The sequence below is a fragment of the Hordeum vulgare genome, chromosome 5H (genome assembly GCF_904849725.1).
Source record: "Hordeum vulgare subsp. vulgare chromosome 5H, MorexV3_pseudomolecules_assembly, whole genome shotgun sequence".
NCBI lineage: Eukaryota > Viridiplantae > Streptophyta > Magnoliopsida > Poales > Poaceae > Hordeum > Hordeum vulgare.
In genome coordinates this window covers 486,469,506-486,490,358 of record NC_058522.1, presented here as the reverse complement: position 1 = coordinate 486,490,358, position 20,853 = coordinate 486,469,506, and the positions used below count along the sequence as shown (strand labels likewise).

The 20,853-nt window shown below is 42.7% G+C and overlaps 1 protein-coding gene across 1 annotated transcript; it reads left to right on the top strand.

Moving 5' to 3' along the window:
* Positions 1 to 671, top strand: LOC123396974 (LOB domain-containing protein 24-like). The gene is made up of 2 exons (XM_045091711.1): positions 1 to 228; positions 327 to 671. The coding sequence occupies exons 1-2, from the start codon at positions 1 to 3 to the stop codon at positions 669 to 671; spliced, it is 573 nt and encodes a 190-aa protein (XP_044947646.1).
* The last annotated feature ends 20,182 nt before the right edge of the window (positions 672 to 20,853 follow it).

Sequence of the window (20,853 nt, the reverse complement as noted above, 5' to 3'; positions counted from 1 at the left end):
ATGTCGTCGACGACCGGCAACGAGGTGGAGCCGGAGGTGCAGGAGGAGGAGGAGGAGGAGGAGGAAGGCGGCGGCGGCAACCCGAGGCGCTGCGCGGCGTGCAAGTACCTGCGCCGGCGGTGCGGCCAGGGGTGCGTGCTCGCCCCCTACTTCCCGGCGTCCCGCCCCCGCCGCTACGCCAACGTCCACCGTGTCTTCGGCGCCAGCAACGTCGCCAGGCTGCTCCAGGTAACTGAAAACCATCGGCTGGTTAGCGAGTCGAGCACTTGAGCTCCCGGTTGCATGCATGGTTGGAGACTGACATTGAGCTGCCATTTCGCGCGCAGAGCTTGCCGGTGGAGGAGAGAGCGCAGGCGGCGGAGACGATGGCGATGGAGGCGCAGTGGCGGGTGGGGGACCCCGTGTACGGGTGCGCCGGGGTCATCAACCGGCTGCAGGAGGAGATCCTCGCCACGCAGTGCGAGCTCGCCAGGACCAGGGCGCAGCTCGCCATCGTCCTCGCGCACGGCGCGCAGCAGGCTCCTCCTTCCGCCCCGCTGCTTCCTCCGCCGCATTCGCCGCAGTCAGCAGGCGGCGACCGCGTCGCCGGCGTGCACTTGCAGAGACAGGGGCCACAGCTGGATGCGCCGTCGGTTGACCCGGACGAGTTTCTTGATCTCGATGAGTTTTGAACTTTTGATCCATCGACTGCGTGCGTACGCGCGGGTGCAACGTGTTTGCATGCTAGGATAATGTGGTATTGTATTCATTATTATCCTAGCATTATCAATCAACCTTTTAATGCCTTTTAGTTATAAATAATCAGTGTTTAAAATAACGGACTATGCCAAATAGCGACGGCCCATTAAATTTGGCTATAGCCTGCTATTTCGCAAATTTAACGGGCTATGCCACATAGCGGCACCTGCTCAAACATCTATAGCCCCGCTATAGCCGACTATTTAAATTTTTGATAATAATCTTTTGAAGTTTTAGAATTTGCAAGACGTATGTGTTCATAGCGCTATTGACTAGGAACGTACACTTAATTTTTGTTTGTATGCTACCCCCTCTTTTTCAAATAAAAAATGGCACTTCGAATTTGCTAATTTTGTAAAACAACGTTCTACTTGTCAATGTCCATTAAATAAACACCAACATAACAAACTTTCAACATGAAAGAGACATGGAAGATGACAAGTTATAATGGGTTCCCATATTTCTCTCGCAATTGGTTCGCGTCCGTTTTCCCTCAGGGACAGAGGTGCTTAAACGCAACGGCCCTAGTGATGTACAATGCTCACTTTGCGACACCCGCAAGGCATCAACCACAACTTTTTTCGCTGTCCATCCTCGGTCTTCCGTTGGGGATGCCTCCGGGATGTAGTGGGTGGTAACTGGTCTCATGATAACTTTCCGGACTTATTCAACGCGGTCCTTCAGTCCCTTGTGAAACCAGTCCATCCATGTGGTCATGTGGGTGGCTATAGGTGCCCTAGATTGGATGCTTTGGAATGCGCGAAACAAATTAGTAATCGAACATGTGATCCCGTAACGTGCGACTAATGCCATATACAAGCTGTGTGGCTTCTTACAGCTATGGCGGTCGCTTAGCAAATGAAGGCAACAGGGCGACATCATCCGCACCGGCCTTCGCTCCTACGCGACCTCCATTGCACCACCGCCTCCGCCACCGCCTCCCGAGTCGGATTAGCCATGTAGCTTTATCATTGGGGTTTGTTGTGATGTGCCCCAGACAAACTTGTTTTCTTGTTGACTTGACTTTGTGTTTTCGTTTGTCGTAACTTGTGATTCTGTTGGATGTATGGTGCGGTTGCTTTATAATATAAAACGGGGGAACCTTTTTTCGTCAATGACAAGTTACAAATCAAAGCTTAAACGGAAGTGCATCTCCAACGCCCCCCCAAATTCTGACAAGGTATCCTTCCGCGTACTAGTTCAGGCCAATCGCCTCCCTTAAACATCTGCCTAGGGTCGACCAATTTGAATTTTGAATGCATAGCGTCCGATCACAACCAAAAAGAAGCCAATATCAATAATTTTACATGCTCAATCACAAAAGAATCTTAGTCCGGCAGTCCGGCGCAATCCAAGACTTCCCACTCACTCTACCATTGTCTCCTCCTCACCATCCGCCTCCTTCTCGAACGCTCATCCACGGTCGCGTCTTTTGCCTCCTTCTCGACTATCATGCACTTCAACATCCTAACATGAAAGACTTGCATGATCATCTTTGCATCGTCATCCAACTCCTCCATCTTCAAGCTTAACATCGTTGTGTCCTCTAAAGCGGTCGCAGTCTCGGTCTCAACCTTCTTCTCTTTGAGTTTGAGCTTCTTCTCGGTCGTTGCCATCGACATGTTAAACCTCTCATCCTTTTTGTCTCCTTGATGTCGGAGCGCTTGAAATATGCCTCCTGCTTTGTCAAGATGTCCTTGAACCTCCTGCTCATCTTGGTTGCCACTCTTTCTCTCTTCTCCTTCTCCTTCTCCTCCTCCCTCTTATTACCTCGTTACCCTCTAAGGGCGGCTTTTTTGTTGGATCGGTTGGATCACCCGCTGCTTCCTCGTTGCCAATGCAGACGGTCTTGATGGTGGTTGCAATGAATAAGTTTCACTTGGTTTGCTCACTAAACTTCAACCAACAATGCATGATGACGAAGTTCTTCTTCTTCATCTTCAACAATAAGTTGCATGCACGGGAAGACTACAAAGGAAAACATTGTCATGAATTTGCATATCCGTCCAACAAGTTGCATATTGCTACTGCAACAAAAGACCTTCCAACGATGCCAGAAATAGGTGTGTTGACGGCACCAGGAATCCTTCTGCTACGGCTACGCCTTAAGGTACTTCCTAGGCAAATATGCAAAGGATTTCCCCCGTGGCCTTGGAGCCTTGCGTTGGTGTTCCCTCGAAGCGGAAAGGGTGATTTAGCGCAGCGGTGGTAAGTATTTCCCTCAGTTTGAGAACCAAGGTATCGATCCAGTGAAGGAGTATCACAAGAGCCTGCACAAACACAAAAAGCTTGCTCCCAACGCTATGAAGGGGTTGTAAATCCCTTATAGATTGTTCGCCAAGTGAGAACTGAAAGCAACAAAGTAACAAGGCAAAGTAAAAGCGAAAGTGGAAACGATAGGTGTGAATAGACCCGGGGGCCGTAGTGTTTACTAGTGGCTTCTCTCATGAAAGCAAGTAGATGGTGGGTGAGCAAATTACTGTCGAGCAATTGATAGAACCGCGCAAAGTCGTGACGTCATCTATGGCAATGATTATATCTATAGGCATCACGTCCAAAACAAGTAGTCCGATACTTTCTGCATCTACTACTACTACTCCAACGTCGACCGCTATCCAGCATGCATCTAGTGTATTAAGTCCAAAAGAACAGAGTAACGCCTTAAGCAAGATGACATGATGTAGATGGACAATCTCATATCTACGACATAGCCCACCTTGTTACCCTTGATGGCAACTTTACGATGTGTGCCTTGATGCCCCTACCGTCACTGGGAAAGGTCACCACACGGTAAGAACCCAAAACCAAGCACTTCTCCCATTTCAAGAATCATAGATCTAGTTGGCAAACAAAACCCAAGACTCGGAGAGACTTACAAGGATATCAAATCATGCATTTAAGAAATCACCAAAGACTCAAATATATATCGTAGATAATCCGATCACAAATCCACAATTCATCGAATCTCGACAAACACACCGCCAAAGAAGATTACATCGGATAGATCTCCATGAAGATCATGGAGAACTTTGTATTGAAGATCCAAGAGAGAGAAGAAGCCATCTAGCTACTAACTACGGACCCGTAGGTCTGAAGTGAACTACTCACGAGTCATTGGAGGGGAGATGATGTTGATGTAGAAGCCCTCCAACTCCAAAGTCCCCTCCGGCAGGGCACCGAGAAGGGTCTCCAGATGAGATCTCGCGGAAACGGAAGCTTGCGGCGGCGGAAAAGTATTTTCGTGGATCCCTTGATTTTTTCTGTATTTTAGGGAATTTATAGGCGAAAGATCTAGGTCAGGGGGGCGCCAGGGAGGCCACAAGCCTGCCCACCACCGCCCCCTGGTGGCGGAGAGGGAGCTTGTGGGCTCCCTGTAGCCCTCCTGGCTTGGACCACAAGCCCCCTGATCTTCTTCCGTTCGGGAAAAAATCATTTCGGGGATTTTATTCCGTTTGGACTCCGTTCCAAAATCAGATCTGAAAAGAGCTAAAAACACAGAAAAAACAGGAACTCGCACTTGGCACTGAATTAATAAGTTAGTCCCAAAAAAGATAAAAAAAAGGTACATAAAACATCGAAAGATGACCAGATAACAGCATGAAACCATCAAAAATTATAGATACGTTTGAGACGTATCAAGCATCCCCAAGCTTAACTCCTGCTCGTCCTCGAGTAGGGAAGTGATAAAGAATGAATTTTTTATGCTTTCATGCTACCTAGCATAGATGTCCTTTGTAACTCCTCTTATGTGACGTGAATGTTCAGATCCATTAGATTCAAAACAATAGTTTGCTATTGACGTGGAAACAATAATAATTCAAGCAAACTAGCAAGGAAATCATGAACTTTCAAAATAACAAGGCCAAAAGAAAGTTATCCCTACAAAGTCATATAGTCTGGCTATGCTCTATCATCCTTGCTCAACGAATTTAAAGCATGCACAATGTCGGTATTGGCCAAGTAATTGTTTTCACACCTTTACTTTCTCAAACTTTTTCAACTCTCACGCAATACATGAGCGTGAGCCATGGTTTTAGCACTATAGATGGCGTGGAGTGTGGTGGAGGTTTCAAGACAAAACAAGGAGAAGATGGTCACATTAACTAGGCATATCAATGAGCTGTGGAGATTCTCATCAATAGATATCAATGTGAATGAGTAGGGATTGCCATACAAATGATCCACTAGAGCTAAGAGTATGTGAAAGCTCTTAAAGAAAACTAGTGGGTGTGCATCCAACTTGCTTGCTCACGAATACCTAAGGCAATTTTGAGGAAGCCTATCATTGGAATATACAAGCCAAGTTATATAATAAAAATTTCCCACTAGCTATATGGTGGTGACAAAACGAGAGACTCTCAATCATGAAGATCATGGTGCTTAATATGCACAAGTGTGGAAAAGTGGTAACATTGTCCCTTCTCTCTTTTTCCCTCATTTTTTTATTTTTTTGGTGGGCTCTTTGGCCTTTTATTTATTTATTTATTTTGGTGGCCTTCTTTGGCCTCTTTTATTTCCTTACATGGGACAATGCTCCATTAATGATGATCATCACACTTTCAACTCAAAACTCAAAGCAACGATGACTCTATATGGAATGCCTTCGGTAGTGTACCGTGACAATCAGTTGATCTAGCATGGCATAGACATTAATGGAAACATCATGCTAGCTATCTTATGATCATGCAATAGCAATGTGGACGTGATGGCACATGTCATGGTTGTAGTTGCATGTCAATATATCTCGGAATGACTTTGAAAAAGCCATAGTAGGTAGGTATGGTGGCTGTTTTGAGGGAGGCTAATGGTGGGTTTTGTGCACCGGCGAAAGTTGCACGGCACTAAGAAGATAGTGATGGTGGAAGGTGAAAGTGCACCTAAACCATGGACTCAACATTAGTCATGAAGAACTCATATACTTGTTGCAAAAGTTTTATTAGTAATCAAAACAAAGCATTCAACGCATACTCCTAGGGGAAGGGTTGGTAGGTATAAACCATCGCGCGATCCCGACCGCCACACAAAGGATGACAATCAATAGACTAATCATGCTCAGATTTCATCACATAGCGGTTCACCATACGTGCATGCTACGGGAATCACTAACTTCAACACAAGTATTTCTAGATCCACAACACCTTACTAGCATAACTTCAATATTACCAAAACCACAACTCAAAACTAATTGAGATGAATCAAACTTCTCTAACTATTCAATGAACATGAAGGTGGAAGTTTTCGTATCCCTTTGGATAACTACCCCTTTTGAGACTACTTTCAAAGCATAGATCAACTACCAAGACACGCACCGCTGTGCTCTGAAAGATATAAGTGAAGCAATAGATCAAAAATATCTAGCTCAAAAGATATAAGTGAAGCACATGTGAGCTGAATTGTCTACCAAAAGATATAAATGAAGCTCGACAAAATCACGGTGAGTGCATGTCTCTATATCTAGGTGTGCTGAAAGGATGATTGTGACACAACAAAAATAAAAGACTCCTACGATACAAGACGCTCCAAGCAAAAAAACATAACATGTGGTGAATAAAAATATAGCCCCAAGTAACGTTACCGATGGATTGAAGACGAGAGAGGGGATGCCTTCCCGGGGCATCCCCAAGCTTAGGATTTTACGGCATCCTTTAATATCTTGGGGTGCCTTGGGCATCCCCAAGCTTGAGCTCTTGCCACTCTTTATCTCTTTTTCCATAAGAATTTCACCCAAAACTTAAAAACTTCACAACACGAAACTTAAACAGAAACTCGTGATAACATTAGTATGAGAAAGCAAACCACCACTTCCTTAGGTACTGTAGCAAACTTAAATTCTACTTATGCTGATGTTGGGTTACTGTATTTTCAGTCTCCCATGGCTAATACCCCCCGATACTATCCATAGTTTCATCAAAATAAGCAACCAACACAACAAAAACAGAATCTGTTAACAGTAGACTAGTCTGTAGCAATCTGTATATTTCGTATACTTCTGGTGCTTCAAATTTTTTGAAAAATTACGACAGTCTGAAATATTTGCGTAGCAATCAGCATAAAGAAGAACCAACTCAAAATATCTTACAGAAAAAATGAAAATTATTTTCGTGAGTAGAAAGTTTCTGTCTTTTCCAGCATGACCAAACGATCATCCCCAAGACTAATCATTACGGTTTTGCTTGGCACAAACGCAAAAAGAAACACAAAACACACAATCATAACAGAATTATGAAGGTGTGGAAAACACAAAACAGAAAGAAAAAGGATAGATTCGTTGGGTTGCCTCCCAACTAGCGCTTTTGTTTAACGCCCTTAGCTAGGCAAAAGGTGATGGAATCACGTATAGTCATCTTTGGTTCTCAAACCATAAGTAGCCCTCATCATAGATTCATAAGGCAATCTTATTTTCTTTCTAAGAAAGTGCTCCATGCCCTTCTTTAAAGGAAATTGAAATCTAATATTCCCTTCCTTCATATCGATGATAGCACCAATAGTCCTTAGGAAAGGTCTACCAAGAATAATGGGACATGAAGGATTGCAATCTATGTCAAGTACAATGAAATCCACGGGTACATAGTTCTTATTTGCAACAATAAGAACATCATAGATCCTTCCCATGGGTTTCTTGACAGTAGAATCCGCAAGATGCAAATTAAGAGAACACTCTTCAATCTCATGAAAACCAAGAATATCACATAAAGACTTTGGAATCGCGGAAACACTAGCACCCAAATCACACAAAGCATTGCTCTCATAGTTTTTGATCTTGATTTTGATAGTAGGTTCCCACTCATCATGAAGTTTTCTAGGTATAGAGACTTCTAGTTCGAGCTTCTCTTCAAGAGATTTCATCATAGCATCTACGATATGCGCGGTAAAGGCTTTGCTTTGGCTATAAGCGTGTGGAGAGTTTGTAATGGATTGCATCAAAGAAATGCATTCAAACAAGGAGAAATTATCATAATTGAATTCCTTGAAATCCAAAGTGGGATTTTCTTTACTACCCAAAAATTTGATTTCTTCTACTCCACTCTCCACACCTTTATCATCAAGATGGGTGGACTCAGAATCATTGGGGCGTTTTTCAACCAAAGTGGATTCATATCCAGCCCCTCCATAAATAGGTTTGACATGTGAAAACAAAGATTCAAGAGGAGACACACCAAGCACTTTAAGTTCTTCGTGATTTGCATCACTAGAACGCACCCTTTTAAACCATTCATGCCTAGCGCGAATTTGGGCGGTTCTTTCTTTGCTCTCATTCATGGAGACACACATAGCTTTCAAAGTTTCATCCAAGTTGACCTTGGGAGGAGCGCATCTAACTTTCAAAGCATCAATATCACAAGACATCATATCAACGCTCTTAGCCAAATCATCAATTTTGAGTAGTTTTTCCTCTATGGACGCATTGAAAATCTTTTGAGAGTTGATGAACTCTTTGATATTACTCTCTAAATCAGAGAGTAATTTATTGTGATTTCCATAAGTGTTGTTGTAGGAATTTCCATAATTGTTAGAGGAGTTACTAGGAAAAGGCCTAGGAACATAGTTTCCTCTAAAAACATTGTTGTTGCCAAAATTGTTCCTACCAACAAAATTCACGTCCAAACTAGCGTTGCTACTATCAATCAAGGAAGATAGTGGCATGTCATTAGGATCTAAAGGAGCGTTTCTACTAGCAACCAAATTCATCAACTCGTCCATCTTAGCACTAAGCGAGTTAATTTCTTCTATAGCGTGTAACTTTTTGCTAGCAGGCGACCTTTCAGTGTGCCACTGAGAGTAGTTGCTCATGATATTGTCTAGGAGTTTTGTAGCGTCTCCTAACGTGATTTCCATGAACGTTCCACCTGAGGCGGAGTCCAAGATATTGCGAGAAGCGAAATTCAAACCAGCGTAGAAGATTTGTATAATCATCCACAAACTCAAGCCATGAGTGGGACAATTTCTAATCATAAGCTTCATCCTCTCCCAAGATTGTGCAACGTGTTCATGATCAAGTTGCTTGAAATTCATGATATCGTTACGTAAGGAGATGATCTTAGCCGGCGGAAAATACTTGGATATGTAAGCATCTTGGATATGTAATCGAAACAAAGCAAAGTAAAACGAAAGTGGAAACGATAGGTGTGAATAGACCCGGGGGCCGTAGTGTTTACTAGTGGCTTCTCTCATGAAAGCAAGTAGACGGTGGGTGAACAAATTACTGTCGAGCAATTGATAGAACCGCGCAAAGTCGTGACATCATCTATGGCAATGATTATATCTATAGGCATCACGTCCAAAACAAGTAGACCGATACTTTCTGCATCTACTACTATTACTCCACACGTCGACCGCTATCCAGCATGCATCTAGTGTATTAAGTCCAAAATAACAGAGTAACGCCTTAAGCAAGATGACATGACGTAGATGGACAATCTCATATCTATGACAGAGCCCACCTTGTTACCCTTGATGGCAACTACACGATGTGTGCCTTGCTTCCCCTACTGTCACTGGGAAAGGTCACCACACGGTAAGAACCCAAAACCAAGCACTTCTCCCATTGCAAGAATCATAGATCTAGTTGGCCAAAGAAAACCCAAGACTCGGAGAGACTTACAAGGATATCAAATCATGCATATAAGAAATCAGCAAAGACTCAAATATATATCATAGATAATCTGATTACAAATCCACAATTCATCGGATCTCGACAAACACACCGCCAAAGAAGATTACATCGAATAGATCTCCATGAAGATCATGGAGAACTTTGTATTGAAGATCCAAGAGAGAGAAGAAGCCATCTAGCTACTAACTACGGACCCGTAGGTCTGAAGTGAACTACTCACGAGTCATTGGAGGGGCGATGATGTTGATGTAGAAGCCCTCCAACTCCAAAGTCCCCTCCGGCAGGGCACCGGGAAGGGTCTCCACATGAGATCTCGCGGAAACGGAAGCTTGCAGCAGCGAAAAAGTATTTTCGTGGATCCCTTGATTTTTTTCTGTATTTTAGGGAGTTTATAGGCGAAAGATCTAGGTCAGGGGGGCGCGAGGGAGGCCACAAGCCTGCCCACCACCGCCCCTGGTGGTGGAGAGGGAGCTTGTGGGCTCCCTGTAGCTTTCCTGGCTTGGCCCACAAGCCCCCTAATCTTCTTCCGTTCGGGAAAAAATCATGTCGGGGATTTTATTCCGTTTGGACTCCGTTCCAAAATCAGATCTGAAAAGAGCCAAAAACACAGAAAAAACAGGAACTCGCACTTGGCACTGAATTAATAAGTTAGTCCCAAAAAAGATAAAAAAGGTACATAAAACATCCAAAGATGACAAGATGACAACATGAACCCATCAAAAATTATAGATACGTTTGAGACGTATCACATATCCAGCCAAATGACCAACACATAAAACAACCAAATGGCCGCTACACTTGGACACACCCTCTTGGATGATGCATCATCGATGGTTGAGCAACGTTACACCATGGTTTCGTATTAGTTTGTTGGTGTAGGGCTCAAAATGCTTGTGCTTATGGAATCAAGTATGAATGTTGGTCCCAAATGTTCTACCCTTTTGCTATGTGACATGGATCGATCGTTGCTCGTGGCCAACCATGAATAGCACAAAAAATTGGCCTCCCTCATGTCGAAGCTTCCTCGTCTACCCTTCTTGTTTGGATTGACAACAAAATTATCCAGATCAAGGTCATCATTGCGATCCTCCTCCTGCTCCTGCTGGCTGGTCACTACAAGAAATATGATCGATATTGACCCACCATTTTGGTCAAAGAATCGTCATTGGTATCATGTTACGACCTTTTTTTGACCAAATTCAGAGGGTCAACAGTTGGCCGTCAGGAACGAACAACCATGACCTTTTCAATATTTGGTCAAGTATTCTTTGACCAAAAAACTTAGGTCATAAAATCTTTGACCAATTTTTTTGGTCATTACATGTGTACCTGAACCACGTAGGAGCTGACATGGCATCAGCCACATGGCTAAGCTGATGATGTGGCGGATCACCAATGACTGAAAAATAAGGTCATAATTTTACTAGCCCAATCCAAATCAGACACCTAAATGGGCCAGGCCCAACAATTCATATCAATATTTGATATTTCAGCCCATCACTATTTTTATCTAGGAGCATGCCTTATTTTTGCACAGTTTTCATACACTAGGCATCGTAGATAATTACGACGAAAAACATTATGTTAAATAGTCCCGGCCATTTAAGCAATAAGCATCATTGCAGAAACTTTACAAACATGCGCCATATAAAATAGTTCGGCCTTCAACTCCACTACAAATCCAGTTACAAAGACGCTTCATCCAGTTACAACTCCAGCCCTAGAACCTAGTAACTATTACTAAAATGAGCACATAAAAAGAATGAAAGGTGCAATGAAGCTTCATCTCAGTCAAACATGTTACAATGACTAACAGTTAACGGGTCCTACATTACATAGTGAAGTATCTCCTGCAAAGCATCCCAACAGTAATTATGTCCAGTATCTCCTGCAAAGCATCTCCAGCCCTAGAACCTAGTAATTATGTCCAGTATCTCCTGCAAAGCATCCCAACAGTGTTTATAAAATATATGTAAAAGTGATCCTCAATGTCTATTTCTCAAACAACAAGTACTACATGATCAAGATTTAATTAGACATGGACAAAACGTTATAGAAACAAGCATATGTATGAATGACAATAAGATAGCAGCATTACCTACTCGCCACCATTAAATCAGTTTTCTTTAAATAAATTTTTACCTGTATGGCTAAAATATAAAATTTGACATGTAAAGTAGGACATCTAACGAAACTCAAATAACTTATTACCCAGTTCGAGTCCGAATAAAATACAAATCAATGCAGAATAATACCATCATTTTCCTACGGTTCAAACAAACATAGCTCATTACCGTAGGATCCAAGATGATAATGAGATCATAGTCCTATGTTTTTTTCTCTATGAACTTTTCAGAATGTTACGAATAAAATAGGCTCTACGAATTGTTTACAATAAACCTAATCATAAAACTATGATGTGCCAAAACTGGGAAGATATGGATTATCATAGTGATCGGTAGAGAGCATCGAATAATAGATATATGTGATACACAAATTAGAAGGAATAAATGAAAACAATAAGGACTAATCTACCATACAAAAGGGCATACCCGGCTTCCAGAGTAAGACAATGAAAATTCATGCATTACTACGAAGCCATTTTAACTAAAAAACAATCAACTACGACTTCATGGGTACTGCACATGAATATAAGAATGTGAAAATGACATGTAATTCAACTGTGGGAATCAATCAAATGAGTTATTTAATTTAGTGCAGAATTAATCATCGGTAACAATAAATCTGATCTGCAAAACGGTGGAAGACACAAAGAAGAGTTATAATAATACACGATAATCAATAGATAGTATTCTGGTTTGTGAGTGAGCTCCTAATGTAGAACCATGTACGATTGTTCTTAATTTGTAGTAGAGTAAATTTTTATTGCATTGGAACACAAATTCGTTATGATAGTATTAGCTAAAAAATTCTTTATGATAGTATCAGCTATAAAGAGATCGAACCAACTAACTAAATGTAAACTCTATTAAAATGGGTGTACTTCATTATGATAAACACTTTAGATGGACCTAGTTGACGTTCGCTTGTTGTGCAAACAAATTAAATACACACATAAGTCCATTGGTTACTTCTACCAGGTCCACTGGCGACCTAATTACTCTCCATAATAGTCTCCAAAAATTCATTTAAAATAGAAGTGATGTCTAAAATGGAAACTAGTGAATTATTCCCGACAATCATTTCCACACTCTCCCACTATTGATGAGCTTGTAAGGAAAGCAAAACGTAAAGGCCCAGTCCCACACAGGTTCAAATGAATCTCTTGCCCATTATACTTCTTAAGTGCTAGAGCGAAATCAAATTTCCTTGAGAAGTTTCTGACATAGCGGCCATGCGAAAAGCAACAAAATCTGGATGCTGCACCGTAAAGGCCCAGTCCCACGTGGATGCGAAAAGCAACAAAACCTATAAAGTAGAACATCTAACAAAACTCAAATAACTTATTATCCAGTTCTAGTCCGAATAAAATACAAATCGACGCAGAACTATTCCCACTGAAATAATAATATGGCGTCTCACTTAAAATGTTATGGTTTGGTATTATCTTTTTATATAATACAAATATTGTTGGAGATAAATATATGAGATGAATCAAATAGACATGAGTGAACGATAGAGAATTTTTTAACAAAAATAGATTAGTTAATTCATGTCAAATATGTAGTGGACCATTTTATTTTTCGGAAATAAAGATAGTTAAATGCAAAATAATTGGACATTGTCATAACTGACCAGTTCCGCCAAGCCCAAGTGAGAGAATACTTATGCAATTTCCCCATCATTCATCAAATTCATAAATTAACACTGAATCAATCTTACGATGATAAGACATGGAAGCATATATACGGGTATGTCGATATACGATGTTGGACTAATGGAAAACACATGTTAGATTCAACTAATGAGGCAAGCGATGGCACATATAGCATTTTATGCTTTCAAGCCATCTATGCTTATATTTTCTTGGTAAACAAACTCAAAATTATATTTGGTGCAAAGATAATGAAAATGGACGAGGAAAGGTGGAGCAATGAAAGCTAGAGATTAGTACCAAGTACTTGGTTTGGCATGGTCGCACATATTGGTTTGTAGGAAATACAAGCAGCATGGTTTAATCATCTTTTATAAAGATAAAAAAATTAACTATAAATTTTTATATATGATATAGCTAGCAAGGGATGAAAAGACAAAACATAGATATAACTGACAAATACTTGGATGCTGATAACATCAATCACCTTTTCTGTGTACATGTTCCTCAGTCTCCCGGCCTCTGCGTCCATGGGCTGATCAAGGCTTTTCTCCAGCTCCCACATCGCCCCCTTGCCGGTGTCCTCATTCGTCGAAGCGGTCCCCATGAGGTTCAGACTTCAGACCAGTCCATCAGTAGCAGAAGTATGTCACAAACTGCAGACATCAAGAAGTTAAAACCAACTCAGTCCAACTGTATTTGCCTTTCCCTCTTACATACAAACTCCAACAAAACACATAGTGATTGCTGCACAGAAAACATGAAAACCAATGACAACATATCTCCTTTGTTATTATGATACAAATAAGAGGAATAGAAGAGAAAAGCTACATAGCAGTACGCGGCACAAAACTTGATCTCTGTCACCACTTCTCTCACTTGCCATTGCTGCCGGCTAGATCTGAACAAAAATGCTGGGACCAAATAAATTGCAGGTTTAGTAGTTAGGAACTAACAGTTTTAAATCCACACTAATGAACAGATAGGAAAGGTAAAATTTGTAGCATAGTTATCAACTTAAGATTATAGGTCACTAAAGTGCATGCCGCTACATCAACAAAATTCATATAACAAACATCGAGCTTGTGTAGGACTGTCTTATTAAGCACATAATGCTAACTTGGGTGAACTATCTATAGCACCCAAGTTCAAGGTCCTTTGCATGCTGAATGTTTGGCTTCTTTCAGGGAATTAGAGTGGTTGAACATATGGGCATGGGCCATGTTATTCACAGATTGCCTGAATATCCAACATGCGACTACTAGTACTGTGTTCGATGATGCTGCACTAGGGGTCTTATTCCGTGATGTTCGATGTCTTCTCCAGCTCTCCTATCTCATGCCGAAATGCATTATAAGTGTAACTTTAACAAGTCAACTCATGAGCTTGCTAGCTTGGGTGCTATAGACAGTTCACCCAAGTGGACTTTAACAAGATGGTTCATTATTCAGATAAGTTAAACTAAGTGCAGGTCATCCAAAATGAATTTCTTGCAATCCAAACGGTACAAACAACAGGGAGATGGTTGCGTAGATACAAATCCATGTGGTGGCAGAAAAAATGACCAATCTGGACCTCATCTTCTCTCTGTGTTTGTGGTACTAACTAACTAAATAAAAAAAAACTGGGCTTGCTCATACAAATTCCTCTTGAATTCCATGACATAACCAGGACTTGCATCGAATATTCCTTAACTTAACATCATTAGAGAGCGGAGGAAGAGGGAGAGGGAAATGATACCTGCTGCAATGGGTTGTCGTGGCCGTGCTTCAGCCCGGGCAAGGTCTCTTGGTCGCCCTAGGAGTAGAACCCTCATGCCCCTCCTCCTTGAGCACAGCAGGGCCGATGGCTAGGTCCGAATCTCCTGCTCCTCCTCCTCCTCAAGCAGGGAAAGGCCGGCACACTCCTTCCGTCGTCATCGTCGTCTCCACGCCATGGTGACCTATAACAAAGGGGCAGATCAGAGGAGAGGGTGAGGTGAGAAGGAGAGGGTGGACCCGGGGCGATTAAGAATGGGAAGTGCCTACCTGGGCAATGGTGGTTGCGGATCCGGCGAGCTCTGGCCTCGCCATCGCCGGTTGTGGCGGGTTCCTGCCGGTGGACGGCGCTTAAGGGGAGGGGCGGCTGTGTTGGAATGGGAGGGAAGGGTAGGGTGGCTAGGGTACGAAGGGAGGGGTCCGACAAGCTCGACGTAGCGACAAGCATTGAATCACACGCATGCCGACAAGCAAGCAGGTCGCGACACCGTTGCTGGTAGGCAGTGGTGCATATGTGAGTTCTCTGCATCTGTCACCGGTGAGTTTTGAGGACCATGCTTGTTCTGCTGGGGGAGGACGAAGAGGGCCGACTGGGATAGTAGCAGGTGGCGGAAGGGAGGATGACCGGGGTTGGTAGAGGGGGCGGCGGCGGAGGGAACTTCTGGCGAGATGCGAGAGGCGGCATCATGGATCTGGATCAAGGAGAGGGAGAGGGAGGGAGGCGGCGGGGCGTGCGTTCATGGAAACGAAGGGGAAAGAGGGAGAGGTTGGTTTTTTAGGGGTGAGAGGCGTGGAAGGCGTCGGATATGTATAGCGTGAACGGCTCAGATCGCGTGCAGTGGTGTGATCCGTGGGAGAGGGATTCTGCGTCCTGATTGGTTGGAGAAAGGTGTTATCTAAAATACTCCCTCCGTCTGGAAATACTTGTCTTAAAGATGAATGTATCTAGACTTATTTTAATTATAGATACATTTATTATATCAATTTTTAGGACAAGTATTTTCAGACGGAGGGAGTAATTTCTAAGTGCTAAAAATAGAGGGGGTTTGTGAAACATCAAGCAAAAATATTTTGTCAAATGACACCACTAAATGTTTCACTCAAGAATACCATATTTAATGGACGATAACCAACTTATTTGAATTTGATCTTTAAAGCTATTTTTGCCATGTAAATGGTTTTCTGCCGAATCAGAGGGAAATCGGAAGGAATCGAAAGGAAAGTGGTCAAACAATGTTGCACAAGGGTGCATATTGAAATGGCAAACAATATTGTTAAAGGGAGTTTTCATTGTCGTGAAGGGCCTACCATATATTTTTGTAAAATTAGACCATATTACTTTTCTAAAATACTAGATCATATTTCATGTCCAATTGACAAAATGGTTGGGTGTTAAAATCTTTGATCCACCTCTCGTGAAAAAGACAAATTTCCATCGATTCAGCTGGAACCTTGTCAAATTTTAACTGCAGTTGCGTGATAGTTTGGGTAGGAAAGAGAGCACAAAAATATGGAGGGCGATATAAATTCCGACATGTCAATGTACTTATACTTTGTGGCCTTGTCGACACCTATACAAGACACATAAGCAAAATTGCCGAGTTTTCTGCCCAGTCACCTCTATTTAAGCCAATGACCTTCTTAATTTTGTCATGGAGGACCTACAATGCGGGCATAAATAGAGCTACACATGTCAGTGACCATTTTGTGCATTCGGATTATGACCTTCCTGATAGAGATGGTCAAAAATTTCAAAGGTTTGGACCCTCTTAGACACCTCATGACCTTCTTGTAAATTTTAGTCATAGATCTATGACCAATAAAACCGTCGTCATTATTTTTTGTCATAAACGAGCTTATTTCTTGTAGTGTGTACGAATCCAGTTGTTGGATGTACGTGCCCGGTTGGGTGTACGAGTCGGGCTGTGTGTATGTGACCTGTTGCGTGCTCGGCTGGGTATACATGCTGAATTGGGTGTACGTGCCCGGCCACGTGGACTTCGATTCATCCACGTGACCATCCCCGTAGAAGCCTCTGCTTTTGCTACTTGTAAACTGCATTGGATTTTTCCCACAGAGGAGGGGTGATGCAGTATAGTAGAGATAAGTATTTCTTTTAGTGAGAACTGTGGTTATCGAACCAATAGAATACTCACGCAAACTACTTTTTTGCAGCACCTGCACACACAGAATCAAACACTTTCACCCAACGTAGGAAAGAGGGTTGTCAAGACCCTTGAACTCGTTACTTGCAAGGATTAAAACTTGATAGATGGATAATATAAGTATAAAAATAAGTGTAAATAATAAAAGGCAGCATGGTATTTTTGTTGTTTCAGCATTTATGCTTAGGTAGACTCGGGGGTCATAGTTTTCGCTAGAGGCTTTTGTCTTGAACATAACATACAGTGTGTAAATAAATTATTATTGGGCAATTGACATAATAGCGCATAGTTATGACATGTTATTCAGGATAATGATTATGTGTATATAGGTATCACGTCCATAAATAAGTAGACTGAAACGATCCTGCATCTAATACCATTACTCCACTTTAAGAGCGCTTCTATCCTTGTCTCTCTAGGTATTAAGTTCATGACAAACAATGTAATGCTTGGAGCAAGGTGAGATGACGTAGACAAAGTAAAACAAGTAATATGTTTAGACCCCGTCGTTTTATCCTTAATGGAAACAATACAAATACGTGTCATGTCCCCTTTTGTCACTGGGATATAGGGCACCACAAAATTAAGCCCATCCCACCAAAGATAAATCAATCTAGTTGGTCAAACCAAATCGATAGATTGGAGAGAAATAAGAAGCTATATTAATCATGCATAATAGAATTAAAAAAAGCCTCAATTAATTTTAATGAATAATCTAATCATAAACTCACAATTCATTGGATCCAAATAAACACAATGCAAAAGAGGATTACATCGGATAGATCACCTCGAGAATCGCGGTGAACATGGTATTGAAGATCAAAGAGAGAGAAAGTCATAGCTATGGATTCGTAGATCTATGGTGTACTGCTCACAAATCATCATGGAGGTAGCAAGGTTGATATAGATGGCCTCCGTGATCGATTCCCCCTCCGACGGGGTGCTGATGCAACAAAAGACCTTCCAACGGCGCCAGAAACACGTGCTTATGGGAGACTGTTCTTGATACTCCTCAGCAACGGCACCAGGAATCCTTCTGCTACGGCTACGCCTTTAGGGACTTCCTAGTCAAATATGCAAAGGATTTCCCTGTGGCCTTGGAGCCTTGCGTTGGTGTTCCCTCGAAGCGGAAAGGGTGATGTAGCGCAGCGGTGGTAAGTATTTCCCTCAGTTTCGAGAACCAAGGTATCGATCCAGTGAAGGAGTATCCCAAGTGCGTGCACAAACACAAAAAGCTTGCTCCCAATGCCATGAAGGGGTTGTCAATCCCTTATAGATTGTTTGGCAAGTGAGAACTGAAAGCAACAAAGTAACAAAGCAAAGTAAAAGCGGAGGTGTAAACGATAGGTGCAAATAGACCCGGGGGCCGTAGTGTTTACTAGTGGCTTCTCTCATGAAAGCAAGTAGACGGTGGGTGAACGAATTACTGTCGAGCGATTGATAGAACCTGACGTCATCTACGGCAATGATTATATCTATAGGCATCACGTCCAAAACAAGTAGACCGATACTTTCTGCATCTACTACTATTACTCCACACGTCGACCGCTATCCAGCATGCATCTAGTGTATTAAGTCCAAAAGAACAGAGTAACGCCTTAAGCAAGATGACATGATGTAGATGGACAATCTCATGTCTACGACGGAGCCCACCTTGTTACCCTTTATGGCAACTACACGATGTGTGCCTTGCTGCCCCTACTGTCACTGGGAAAGGTCACCACACGGTAAGAACCCAAAACCAAGCACTTCTCCCATTGAAAGAATCATAGATCTAGTTGGCCAAACAAAACCCAAGACTCGAAGAGACTTACAAGGATATCAAATAATGCAAATAAGAAATCAACAAAGACTCAAATATATATCATAGATAATCTGATCACAAATCCACAATTCATCGGATCTCGACAAACACACCGCCAAAGAGGATTACACCGGATAGATCTCCATGAAGATCATGGAGAACTTTGTATTGAAGATCCAAGAGAGAGAAGAAGCCATCTAGCTACTAACTACGGACCCGTAGGTCTGAAGTGAACTACTCACGAGTCATTGGAGGGGCGATGATGTTGATGAAGAAGCCCTCCAACTCCAAAGTCCCCTGAGGCAGGGCACCGGAAAGGGTCTCCAAATGAGATCTCGCGGAAACGGAAGCTTGCGACGGCGGAAAAGTGTTTTCGTGGACGCCCTGATTTTTTCTGAATTTTTAGGGAATATATAAGCCAAAGACGTAGGGCAGGGGAGTGCCAGGGAGGCCACAAGCTTGGTTGCCGCGGCCTCCCCCCTGGCCGCGGCAACAGGGCTTGTGGGCTCCCTATGGGCCCACTTGCTTGGCCCTCAAGCCTCCTGATCTTCTTCCGTTCTGAAAAAAATCATTTTGGGGATTTTATTCCGTTTGGACTCCGTTCCAAAATCAGATCTCAAAAGAGTCAAAAACACAGAAAAAACAGGATCTGGCACTTGGCACTGAGTTAATAAGTTAGTCCCAAAAAAGATATAAAAGGTAAACAAAACATCCAAAGTTGACAAGATAACAACGTGAAACCATCAAAAATTATAGATACGTTTGAGATGTATCACGGGGTACCAAAAAATGTTTATAAATGGGATTTGCACGGAACGGGGACTTATGACGGCGAAAAATTTGTTTCTTCTCTATATTTAGGGTTTTCAGAATATTTCAGAATTTATAGAAGTGAAATTAGGCCAGGGGGAGCCACGAGGGGGGCACAAGCCTAGGGGCGTGTCCTACCCCCAGGGCACGCCCCACGAGCTTGTCGCTCCCATGTGCATCTTTTGGCCTTCTCCCAAAGCTTCGTGGGACCAAAATCTTTCAGAAAAAATCACCAAAAAGTTTCATCATGTTTGAAGATATTGATTTTCCGCATAAGTCAAAAACAAGCAAAAACAGGAACTAGCATTGGTTAATAGGTTAGTCCTAAAAATAATATAAAACAACACATTATTTCATATAAAGTATCCAAGATTAATAACATAATAGCATGGAACAATAAAAAATTATCAATACATTGGAGACGTATCAACCTCCGCCATGGATCATCTCAAACATCTGCTTGTCCGCGTCATCATACGTCAGCTAGCCCAGTTCAGACATATCGGCGACTAGAGAGCGGGCACCAAGCCACTCCTTACCCGGTGTCTGCATCAAGACAGGGTTCGGCGATGTAGGCTTGGGGCAAAGGAGTGACACCTCATTGACGTCGACACGGTAAGGTATATGCCCAATGGAGGATGTCGGGTACTGCCCGCCAACCTGTTGGTTGGCGTAGAACTAGGGAAGTTTGTATTGATCCGGCCAAGATGGCGTCTGCTTAGATAGTGATGGAAGCAGTGACCCGCGTCTCTAGCCCTACCTTGCACCACGCCCACCGCCGACAGCTCGCCCCGTAAACATCCGCCGCTCTGACGAAAGCCCCTGCCATCCTTCTTTGTGTGGGTGCCGCCTTCTTTGCCTTATGTCTAAGGCGGAGGTCTTAGTGTCACTAAGTTGATATTTTGGGCGACCGCTTCGCTAGATCCTCCACCACTATTGTAACCTACATCTTTTCATGCAGGTCCATGCAGCAACGACGAGGAAAAAGGGTGGGAATCATAATGCAGAGCGGCGGGTTGTTAGAGGAGAGGGTTGAGGAAGACGGGTTTTGCCGCGGAATAGTGCGGCTAGCTTCAAATGCGTGGGCTTCACCTCAGTTTTGGGTGGCCGAGTGTGTCGTGGTCCGATGTGGCTCATGTTCGGACTCCCATAAAGCTCCCCGGTTTTCTTCCAACATGGGAGAAAATGGA